This window comes from Triturus cristatus, chromosome 2_2, assembly GCF_964204655.1.
Source record: "Triturus cristatus chromosome 2_2, aTriCri1.1, whole genome shotgun sequence".
Taxonomy (NCBI): domain Eukaryota; kingdom Metazoa; phylum Chordata; class Amphibia; order Caudata; family Salamandridae; genus Triturus; species Triturus cristatus.
The window spans coordinates 1266170337-1266183016 of NC_140582.1; the positions used below are offsets into that span (position 1 = coordinate 1266170337).

The 12680-nt window shown below is 46.0% G+C and overlaps 1 protein-coding gene across 2 annotated transcripts in view; it reads right to left on the minus strand.

The window, feature by feature from the left end:
• Positions 1 to 1339: 1339 nt before the first annotated feature.
• LOC146863563 (CD5 antigen-like) overlaps positions 1340 to 12680 on the minus strand; it is a 654574-nt gene continuing 643233 nt past the window's right edge. For both annotated transcript variants that reach the window (XM_085643025.1, XM_085643024.1), the window contains one exon: positions 1340 to 4046. In XM_085643025.1, coding sequence (XP_085499151.1) covers positions 3514 to 4046 — 533 coding nt within the window. In that variant the 3' untranslated portion in view covers positions 1340 to 3513. The remainder of the gene's footprint in view (positions 4047 to 12680) is intronic.

The window sequence follows — 12680 nt, forward strand, 5'->3', positions numbered from 1 at the left end:
AGCAGACTGGACTACGGAACCACCCTCTACCCTGGAACTAACAAATCCCTGCTCCGGAAACTCCAGACCACCCAGAACTCCGCTGCCTGGCTCGTCCTCGGCATCCCACAACATGAACACATCACCCAGCACCTACGAGACCTCCACAGGCTCCCCGTTGAGAAGAGAGTAACCTTCAAGCTACTTACTCATGCCTGCAAAACCATCCACAACCCTGGACCCCAATACCTCCATGAAAGAGGCTCCTTCCATGCACCCAAGAGAAACCTCCGCACCGCCGACCTCACCCGCGCCGAAACCCCATGCATCGCCAGAGCCGGAACAGGTAGAAGAGACTACTCCTACATTATGGCAAAAACCTGGAACAAACTCCCGCTGAACATCAGACGTTCCCCGACTCTGCACACCTTCAGGAAGAGCCTCAAGACCTGGCCCTTTGGCTGATTTGGAGCTGCACGCCCCACCCCCAACGCCTTGAAACGCTCACAAATCCCTGATTAATTGATTTCTATATGTTGTGCACTGACATCCAGGCATTGACTATACAGACCATCGAGTACCCCAGAGGTGACTGAGGGCGCTGCCATCTATGAGGATTAATGGATCATGGACCACTCTAAATCCCTTCTCCTAACAAGAGCATCCATTCCACTGACCGTGCCACTGCAGGCATTCACTCAATTTATGGGGAGAACCCAACACCCCACTCTGCCTCCGAGGCCATCCTGCAAGCAGCTCTTGCAAATCACCCTCACCTGCCAGGATCATTACTAGCTCTCCCTGCCAGCAGGTATCACCTTAAGGATACTCTCTGCAAGGCCCTCCACACCACTACTCTGCTCACCTAGCTGAGAAACCGTTCCTTTTAGACCGAGCCCTCTCATGAATCTGGATCTCCACAGCAAGTAGGGTGGCCATCTCCTCCTAAGGGCCCAGCTCTGAAATAATTTTCCCTTTCATATGGGGAAGATCTTTGTTTGACCCATTTTCTATTCGACCACCAATCCAACTTCAGCTTGTTATCTGTCTGTTTGTATAGGTTCTGGTAGCTTGCACCGCCTAATGAAAGTCTGCTCTGTAATATTAGTATTACACTGTACGTCTGACACCACCAGCCACCTGTAATAGGAAAATGGCATAGCCAGTCCACAGTAACACATCACATTGCCTTCTGTTAGGACTGATAGACACAGAAACGCAGGTCACTGAGCACTGAGAGTAGACACAATTAGAGACCCGTTTTTATTAACTTAATTTCCTCTAAATGCACATTCATTATTTGTTTATAATGAAGTGTTTATTCATTGCAACTGTTTAAAGAATACAAATTCCACATTCATTTCTGCATTCAGATCCTTTTTATTAGGTGGACGGAGACCGTGGATTTAACATATGGTTGTGTGGAAGAAATAGAAGGAACACAATACATCCATTACCACACATAAGGACAGAGGGAGTTTCCTCAGAGCTCACATGATAAAGGAAGTCAGCCTTCCGCCTTGTTCTACTATTTTCTAACAGAAATCCACACAGACTTACAAGATCCTCCTTACATACCGCAGGGGTCACTTATCACCTATATTGCACTTATCCTCAAGTGACATCCCCAAACACTTATAAACACACTTAATTATATTTATGGCTTTAGCCTTTACCTATTCTGAAAGCTAGCACACCTCCTGATGCATTGCTTGTTCTGTGTAGAACGCTCTGCAGCCAATGTCTGCACTATAGACCACCCCAAAGATACACAAGCCTTAAGCACAACATAAGGACTTGCTCCAACTAGAAATACTTTCCTCATTGCTTTCGATCCAGCTATTGTCAATCCATAACAACCAACAAAGAGAGCCAGAGGGAGGCAATGGGAGGCAAAGGGAGTCAAACAGAGCCAGAGAAGGCAATGGTACTCAAAGAGAGGCAGAGAGAGGCAATGGGAGGCAAAGGGAGTCAAACAGAGTCAGAGAAGGCAATGGGACTCAAAGAGAGGCAGAGAGAGGCAAGGACAGTCAGAGGGAGACAGAGGGACACAGTGGGAGGCTAGGTGAGTCAAAGAGATCCAGAGGGAGGTAAGGAGAGTCAAACAGAGTCAGAGAAGGCAATGGGACTCAAAGAGAGGCAGAGAGAGGCAAGGACAGTCAGAGGGAGACAGAGGGACACAATGAGAGGTGAGGTGAGTCAAAGAGAGCCAGAGGGAGGCAAGGAGAGTCAAAGAGAGCCTGAGGGAGGCAAAGGGAGTCACAGAGAGCCAGAGAGAGGCAATGGGAGGCAAAGGGTTTCACAGTGAGTCAGAGGGATGCATGGAGAGTCAGAGAGAGCTAGGGAGAACCAAAGAGAGTCATAAGGAGGCAAGGAGAGTCAAAGAGAGCCAGAGGATGCAAAGGGTGGAAAAGAGAGTCAGGGAGGAAAACAACCTCATAAGGAGGGAAAGGAAGGCTAGGAGATTCAAAGAGAGTCAGAAGAGGCAAAGGGAGTCAAAAAGAGTCAGAGAGAGCTAGGGAGAGTCAGAGACAGCAAGAGGGAGTAAAAGAAAGTCAGAAGGAGGCAAGGAGAGTGAAAAAGAGCCAGAGGGAGGCACAGGGAGGAAAAGAGAGTCAGGAAGGTAAAGAAACTCTGAAGGGGGGGAAGTAAGGCTAGGAGAGTCAATGAGAGCCAGAGGAGGCAAGGAGAGTCAGGCACAGTCAGAGGGAGGCAAGGAGAGTCAAACAGAGTGAGGGAAGCAAAGATCCCCAGAAGGAGGGAAAGGGATGCAAACAGAAGCAGAGGGGGCACGGAGAGGCAAAGAGAGTCAAATGAGGCAAAGGAAGACAAGGAGAGTCAGCGAGAGCAAAAGGGATTAAAAAAGAGTCAGAAGGACGCAAAGGGAGGAAAAGAGAGTCAGGAAGATAAAGAAACTCTGAAGGGGGGAAGGAAGGCTCGGATAGTCAAAGAGAGCCAGAGGAGGCAAGAAGAGTCAGGCAGAGTCAGAGGGAGGCAAGGAGAGTCAGAGGGAGTCAAAGAGAGTCACAGAGAGCCAGAGAGAGTCACAGAGAGTCACAAGGAGGCAAGGAGAGTCAGAAGGGAGACTAGGAGAGTCCAAGAGAGTCAGCGGGAGACAAAGAGCCTCAGAGGGAGGCACGGAGAGTCAGAGGGAGACAGAGAAAGTCAGAGGGAGGCAAGGAAAGTCAAAGAGAAAAGAGGGAGGCAAAGAGAGCCAGAGGACGCAAACAGAGTTAGACGGGAAGCTAGGAGAGTTAAAGAGAGCCAGAGGGAGGCACAGAGAGTCAGAGAGAAAGCTAGGAGAGTAAAAGCGAGCCAGAGGGAGGCAAAGAGAGTCAGAGGGAGGCAAAGAGAGTCAGAGGGAAGCAGAGAGAGTCAGAGGGAGGTGTAGGGATGCATCAAACATGTTTATATTTCTAGTTGCTACTGAAGCAGCTCCTTTAAAATGTATTGCATCACCATCCCTGTAATATTGCCAAATTATTATCAGCTGTATTAGGCAGAAATATTTCTACAAGCCTATCTCCTAATTGCCTAATTCAGTGTTATCGTTGATTTTCTGTAAACACACACACAAGGAAACACTCTCTCAGTGAAGGTGATGGTGTATGTGTAGAGGTGCTGCTGAGTCTCAGCATCATAAAATGACAGAACCCTCTCCTCATAGTCCAGGTAAACCCCAAACTTTCGTATTGCCATCATTTCTTTCGGTGTTAGTGGTGGACTTGGCTTCACATTCCAATGAGTTCCAAAATGTGCTAAGAACCAGATATCATTACCAGAGATCCATATGTCACGGTAGGGCTTTTGTGTAGCAGACGGAAGAGCGATTCCGAAAGACATGGAGAATAAATGAAAGAACCCTCTGGGTATTCTTGGAGGCAGGGTTACCTCCCAGTAGTGAAGTCCTGTGATGAAGCTCTGTGATGTCAGGACACATTGGATATGTAGAAACCTCTTGTCATTGATAGTTACTTCTTTCAGCTTATTAAGGAGCGTGACACTCTTTCTATCTGCAGAGATGCCGAGGGAAGAGTGTGCTGTCTCTGGATCAAAGGAGAGAGACTCTAGAAAGAGAAGAAGGGGGTTGAACGGTCTTGAATTTGAACTTTACTTGCACCACCAGCAGACAAGTAGACACAAATGCATAAACACTGCAGATACATAAATTGGAGGGTTCACTAACTGTAATCCTCCCACCAGGAGAGAAGTGAAGACTTTTGAACTTTGAGATGCACATGTGCTGAAGACCACTGTGGAGGTCCTTTAGAAGGGGATCCCTCTCTTCTAGCTTCACCCATTCACCAAGAGACTGGGTGGGAATTTTGATGCAGCCAGATCTTTCCTCCCCACTCAAACCGCTCTTTGTGGTCTCTACCTCAGTGTAAATATATCTCTCTGGAAGTGACATGGTGTTTGTTCTAGATGAGGACCATCCCTCATTGCTGCTTTAAGAGGCTTGTTGAATGGACCAATCTTAGCTTGGTCTCTGAAGGCTACCTTCATGAAGACTCCACTCTGTGTTTTATCAACTACATCACTAAAAATTTATTTATTTTGTTTATAGGGCTCATAAACACTCATGCATTGCACAGTCTCGATAACAACATCTATTTGTTAACAGTTAAAAGACACAAGCACAAAAGCATTAAGCATTACATATTGGACTGGCAGACAAATATATGTAAAAATATCAAGAAATCCATGATGTACAACATTTGAATTAACAGGGTCAACAGTAGGTTTGAGTGTAACTCGTGTAATTGCCTCTAGCCTAATTAGATATAATTACCAGGACATTACATGTAAATATGGGGAGGATTATTAGAAATTGGGTTGTTGGTTGACTGGAGTATGAACCTTAATCAAACAGAAACCACACTCCTAGTCAGGTTAAGTGTCGGGCAAAGCCTAAATTAACTGTGCTCACATCAGTCAGGCTTAACTTAGAGTGTAAAGTATTTGTGCAACACTTTAAACAGTAAAACAGTGAAAGCCCCACACAAAAAGATACCACACAAGTTAGAAAAATTGTTCTGACTTTAATAAATTAAAGAAGTCCAAAACGACTTGAAGTATTAATTTTTAAAGGTTGTAAGTAAAAATAGCGCAAGAAGAGTAAAGCGCTAAAATAAGATATCTGGTCATGTCGTATCAGGACAAAGTCAAAAGTTCAGGACGACCACAATGGAGCGCAGACTGGATACAGGGTCCCAGTTTGGTCCACTGAACGAAAATACCTTAATCCTGGATTAAAGTTGAAAATGCGTTGAGTATCCTGTCAGTGGGGCGTGCAAGGCAAAGACCAGTGTCAAGGATATGTAGAGCAATCAAGGCAATGTGTCAGCTCTGGTGAGAGGGAACGCTCCAATACAGAGATTTATCACTGTCATCAAGGCTGCCGTTGATGGGAATGTGAGGACCCTGCAGCGGGAGGAGCCTTGTGCAGTGTTTTGAGTTCAATCCTTGCAGTAGTGGCGCTGTGTGGGTTCCTATCCATGCGGTGGCGGGGATGCATCAGATCCGATCCCCACAACTCAGCGGTGCGTTGGTTCAGCAAGGAATGCGCCTGTTCAGCTGGAGCAAACACCTGAGGCCCACTTCCAAGAGTCCAGGACTAGGGTGGCTCCACTTGGCAGGGTAGGCTCACAGATGGCAGAGTTCAGGTGTAGAGGCGGGGTGGTTGGAAGTCTTTTATGTCCCTGAGACGTCAGATCAGGAGGCCAGCTAGCTAGCTCTTGGAGTTACTCTGGGTTCAAGTGATGCAGTTCCAGTCCCCCCAACACGGCAAGATGATTGCAGGCTGAAGGGCAACACAACATAGAAGGAGTTCAGCAGAACAACAGTTCAGCAGACTTGCAGTTCTTCAGCAGTACAGCAGTTCCTTTTCTTGGCAGAGTCTTCACAGATCCAGAAGTGTACTGAAGTGGCGGTTTCAGAGGTCCAGTACTTATACCCAGCAGTGCCTTTGAAGTGGCAGAGACTTCAAATACATGCCCTTTACGTGCACAAAGACCCTGCCCTTCCTGCCCTGGGTCCAGAAACAGTACAGGGGGGAATGCAGAACTGTGTGTGGGGACAGAACACCGCCTATTTAAGTGTAAGTAAGACTGGGTCCAGTTCCTCCCTCCTATCCTGCCACGATGGCCCATCAAGTCACACCTAAGCTCCCATTGTGTGTGGCAGTCTAGAGGGAATATACAAAGCCCAACTGTCACTCACTTCAGACAAGTGGTCAAAAACAGGCAATAGGCACCCCATTTCTAAAAGTAGTCTTTTCAGCATGGCAATTTAAAATCCAATTTCACCATAAACTGTGATTTTAAATTGTGATTATAGAGACACCAGATTTGGGATTTGTATCTCTTCCTAATTTGAAATTACACTTATTAAATATAATATGGTAATCCTAATGTTATCCTATGGGAGATATAAGCCTTGCTGTAATGAAACATTACTTTGAGAGTTTTTCACTACCAGAACATGTAAAACTTAAAAGTACATCTGCTGCCTTTTAAATACATTGCACCCTGCCCTCGGGGGTATCCAGGGCCTACCCTAGGTATGATTTATATGTGAAAAATATGAAGGTTTGGGCCTGGCAAGAGGTTTATTTTGCCAGGTCAAGCAAAAAAACAAGGAAAAGACATATCGCATAAAGGAGCAAGGTTTAAGGAAAGATAAAGGAGCAAGGATCAAGGAAAAAATAAAGCGAAGAAGAAGCACACAATCCTCTGGCATCCCATCCTTGCCCTTCACCCAGGCTTTTACTTTCATCCCGGGCCAGCTTTTGCAAAGGGTGCCTCTGCAGCAGTAACCGACCGGGCTTCCAGGCAGGTTTAAAGCAGGTCTCAGGTGGGTCCCTGCAAGGCACCAGCCAGCACCCACACTTCAAGCCTTACCCGGGTTGAGCCAACCACACCCGTCAAGAGATCAGGGAAAGCCAGAGGCAGAGAAAAAAACCGCAAGGTAGGCCTAAGAGGGAAAAAGTGGGACCACAAGGCATGGACCACGCCAACAAGTCACCTGGGTCAGAGCCAGCGATTTACCTAGTGACAGTTAAAACCAAAAACGGAGAACCGTCCATGTCCAAAACTACCATAACCACCGTGGACAGACCCAGTCAAAGAAGGAGACAAAGAAGGAGAGCCGTCCACACTCACTGCATACTGCACAGGTGCCAAAGCTAACAAGCGGGCACTAATCACAGAGTTTTTTAAAGTATGCCGTAGACTTTTTCCCGTGAGCCACAAGAACCACACAGACCATAGGGACTCCAAGAAAAATAATAACAACACAAACCCCCCCAAGTGAAGGCCCTGAGGTCCTCTCCCACAGTAGTTGTCACAATAAAAACAAAGAAATCCAGTGTACGGAATCAAACGATCTCCTCTCCTCATTAGAGTATACCTAAGCTTGCAATCAACCAATCAAGATTTACCAATAACTAAGGCTCTAAACTCACCTGCTATTTCCCAAAGGCACCACCATCAGCTTGTCGAGGCTCTAGTCCATATCCAGCCGGACCCGAGCTGGGATCTACTAATGAGCCAAACGTCCCCTCCAGTCAAACAGCAACCGCAAATGACAACCCAAAAAACTGAGGAAGACCCAACGCTTCTGCTATACAATATCCTAAGTCCATTCGCACCACCCTTTTCTCCATTCTCACTGGCAGCCCTACAATCACCGGAACAACCTGGGTCCGCCATACCTGCGCACAAGACTGCAACACCTTTGCCCTATCACCTGAATTACACAAAATGTTACAGCAAACGGACCGGGAATCACCTCAATACAAACTAAGTGGGTGCTCGCTACACGAAGCTAAAGAGCCCAGACCAGTCCCGGCGACTGCAGCCAGCGCGTTACATAAAAATGAACAATCAAGTAAGATCAAGAACCAATCAGACCAATCGGACCAATCAGACCGATCCCAGATGAAAGCATTGATCGGCTCTCCAACACCCTCCAAATGGCTCCACCTGCTAAATACCATGGAAACTATCGTAAAGCCAACGACATATCAGGCTGACATGGTAGACTACCAATCGAGCTTTTAAACATCTTAGCCATCCACGTTCAGGGAATAGAACAAAAGTTGCATGCTCTCAAAATCATGATTGCGAAGGTCACGCAAGACGGGACATTACAAATTCCTGCCATCGATTTCATAGGGATCGGAAATGATAAACACTAAGGACTTCACAGTCTTAGGCACAGCACAATCTAGTCTCCTCAAGAAATTGTTCTCAATTCCACGCCACACTCCTCAAGCCCAGATACGACTGGAATACAGATTAAAAAAGACAGATACCAGCAAGACAAGGAGCCCTCGTCAAATATTATTGGAAAATGAGAGCAGCAGAGGAAAACACTTTAGCCCACCACAGCTGGAAGGAGGTCGAAAAACAATCCAGGCTGAGTGAGTCAGTATTCCGAGTTTTAAAGCATTCCCTTTCAGCACTAAAGCTAGAGGTTGCTTGACTCACAATAACGGCCTACTCCGAGTTTAAACAAATAGCTAACAAAGCCATCAAGCAAAAATTGCTGTTAACAGACAGAGCCTTCTTAATCCACAAAACACACGCGTGGGCGGTGATGACATCCTACAAATAGTTGAAACCTCAACCGTATTTGTCAGAACACTTCCCAGAACAATATAAGCGGAATCTGACCCTACTGAGACTGGCGTCCTTCCCCTCGAAAGATCTCACCCCAAAATGGAAACGGACTTGGTCGACAAAGGAATGCCGTCCTTGTGGTCACAGAGATGAGTCACTACTCCACATATTATGCATTTGTTCTGCGCTGCTAAACACTCGGAAAACTCTCTTATGGCCAACACTGAGGAGAGAACAAGTAAGGACCTTCAGAGAGGCCGTTATAAATTGCCTGGGAGGCTCGTCTCTCCAATTGTCTTGCAAGGCAATATAGGTTTTGAACCTAGCGGCAAAAGAATTAGACAGGAATAAAAGATGAACTGAACTTGACTATACAAAATCGTCTCGTTCATCTATTTTAAACTCTGCAGTCCATACACCCTCAGCACGAGCACTTTATTATATCCCGGAGAAATATGGATGCCAGTGTGTGGTAAATATTTCATTACCGGTACTATTTTTTATGCGGTAATGAAATATTCACCACATAAATTGGCGCCCGAATAGGGACACTTTCTCATCTCACGCGCCGGAGGTGCGTTGCAGGCCCGGTCTCCTGCCACAGCTGGACGGACAACAACGCGTACCCGCAGGATTTCCTGTATCTCCCTCCGGCCAAGCGGGGGTGACTGAGGCTGCGATCAACACCCAGACGAGGCGGTGAGAAGTGCGAAGTATCCCGACCAGAGCCTAGCTGAGAGAGCAAGATCCGAGGTATACAGAGGCCCACCAGGTTCCGAAGTTCCGAGTCGAGTCGAGTCCAGTCGAGTCCAGTCCGGTCCAGTTCAGTTCAGTTCCGAGGCCTTCCGTTCCGTGCTACCCGGTGAGTACCGTTGCCGGGGAGGCATTCAGACGTGCACATAGGTTGTGCCGGTCAAGACGGGTTTGGGTACACAAATCCGGTCTGCACTGTTTCAGCAGTGTATCTGTACTGTTTAGCAGTATATCTAGTATGTCTTGCATATAATTCAGTATTATCTAGTGTTAGTATTATGTCAGTAACTAGTTTCCTATTAGTTATCATCGTTCGTTAAATGTTAAATGTTAAATGTTTTAATACGTTCTACATATTGTGGTGTGAATGACTGTTCATTATTGTGTTTATTGTATTAAGTGTGTTCAAAATTAAGTAATAAGGTCTAAAAATGCCGCTCTTTTCAAAATTAAGACAGATCAAAACCAGAAAAGGGGTACTCGAAGAAGCTGTTCCCATTCCACCTAGGGACACTCCAGGGTACTTTATGTATCATAAACATGGCTTAGATGCCGTATTATTTCTTGATTTATGAGTGGACTACACCAAAGATTTACCAGAAAGTCAGAGATGGCCCGCAGCTGGGACCTGGGATGCAGATTGCATCATGAGAGTAGAAGAAGAATTATGGAAAAAGAAAGCCAGACAGTCACAGAAAGATGCCATTGAATTATGGCGTAAAGAATCATATAGACGTACAGAAAAAGCGCTCAGACAGGAAGAGAAAGGTAGGGAGAATTCGAATAAAACCCGAGAAAATGTATTAATTGAAGAAGGTACCCGAGTAAAGGCAGAACAAGTAGACAGACAACGAAACACTCTTATGAATGGTATGTATCCTCTTCTGGCCGAAGGGTTACCTCAGGCCACCCCGGAAATACCGAAAAACTTGACACCCCCATTGCTCCCGATAAAAGCACATCCCAAAACAGCAAAAGATATTTTCCTTTCTTCCTATTTAGATGATGTAGCTCCGGAATATGCTAATGTTCCGCCACACGCACCGCCCACTGATGGTGCTCAACGCCAAGATCATCCGTCCGTATCCCCGCAACAACAAACTCCTACGCACATTCCCACAGGTCCATCTGTTTCTACCGTTTTTCCTACATCTGCAGTTTCTATCTTACATCCAACAAATCCTTTCGTGCCTAGCACCTCAGACGGTGCGACAGGAGGTACGACAGAAATTTTTGCCACGCCACCTCGAGGAAATAAATTTTCCCTTAGAGATTTAGCGTACGAACGTACACCCCAACTAGCAACTTCAGACTTGTTTAAAGAGCATCTAGTGGATTGTAGATATGATCCTGTGCCCGGTAGACGGGACGGTATGCTGCTGTCATCACTACGTATACGACGAGCTTCAAGGTATTTAGCGACGCTACCAGGAATGGTGGCACATTTAGACAACATATATCACTTTGTCCAATCAGGGCGAGGCCCTGAAAGTATTGACGAAGCCATGGAATACCAGAAAGTGGATGTACAGAGACAACTGTTACGCTTCTTCATAAACTGTGTGATCAGAAACCAAGACAGGCCCGAGGTAGAACAGAAGGAAATACAAGTACTTACTAGTCCTGGGCAAAAATTTCGTTCCGTTCGCGGAAATTGCGATAATTTGACATTTTTGCGTTCCGCGGAGAGCGCGAAAATGTCAAAAATTCCGGTTTCAGCAGCTTGGCGATAATTTGTTTCTTGCTCGCGCTGTAAAATGATACATTCTCGCGCGCGCGCGATCGCCTTACCTGAATCCCTGCGTTCGCCGACGAGTTTTCTTGATCCGGTCGCGTTCTCCATGAGATGTTGTATTGTTTTTAGCCATTTGCGCTGTCTCGCGACAGTTCGCGCCCGCAGTGACGTCATGCGTCGCGCGATCACGTCTTTCTTCTCGCGATCATGCACCGCGAGAACAACTCAAAACAAGATGGCCGCGCCCGCAAGCAACCACATGGGTAAGTTGGCGACCCGCAACCATGCAGAAAATCTCGCGAACATGCCGGAAAAAAACTTCCGCATCTTCGCGATATTTCTGCTTGTTTGCGATAATTTTAAACATTCTCGCGATAATTTGCGAAGGTTAATTCCGCAAATTCCGCCCACCCCTAGTACTTACCAAATGGGGTCAGAATATATCAGAAGGGAAACACGATAAACAGACATGTGTAGTAGTTATGTGCCGAAAGATCCGCAAAGAAGTAGAACGAATACATACAGAAAGATTAGAGTCAGATCTACATGAATCAGAGGGAGAGGAGGACGAAATGCCTATAGGACAATTAGAAACGATGGCTTATGTAGGTAAAGGAAGATCTTTTAATAAAACCAGATGCTTTAATGATCCGATACATCCGGTACGTCCAGAATGTAACAGAAATGTTCAAGCCCCTATGTTAAATACAAGGTCTCTTGAACACCTATTCCAAGCTGCTGATAAATTACTCCGAGACCAAAGGGGGTACCATATGCTCGATTCCATGGATGAACAAGAATTAGCCAGGTCAGCAGTACAATGGGCTGACAGTCCCAGCAAATACAGTGAAGATGCACTAGCACACACGTTTCAGAACCTTACCCCATACGAACAGCGTTTAGCTGGTATATACATGATTCAACACCTCCTTATATTATATAAAAGCCAACACTCCGATCCTGGACTCTTACCCGACATATTGACCGAATTACTCACGAATAAATGGAGAGGGTCAGGTACTGATTTAATTAAAGAAATTCTAGAATTTCGAAACCAGTATATAGTTTTCGTATGCCCAGAACACGTTCCAATTCCCAATATGGGAAGAAAAATGTATCACATAGATAGACAGAATCCCTTCCGCGAAGTACACCCAATCAGAGGTGAAGATAATAACTTTACACGCGTGTTTGTGTACACGCCTATAACTAAAATTGAATTATTAGAAATGAAGAAAGTAGTACCCAGCCATGACAAGGATCCAGCAGGTTTCCACCGTGAGATAAAGGACATGTTACTTATGGGAGAGTATACCTACCCCGACATTATGAAAATATTGAAAGTGTTAATGCCTGCCGGTGTTTACGAGAAACTCAAAGAAAAGGAATGGGAGGTGGGAGACCAAAAGATAGATTGGACAGCGTCAGAAAACGAAGAAAAGGCCCGAGCTGCAGGATCAGGGCTTGGGGAAAAGACTACAGCACTACCAGGATTACTAGTGCAGGTACTGCCACGTTTATTAACTACGAAAAAGGAGGACTGGGGTGCAATCTCAGCCTGTAAACAAAAGCAAGATGAAGACACTAGT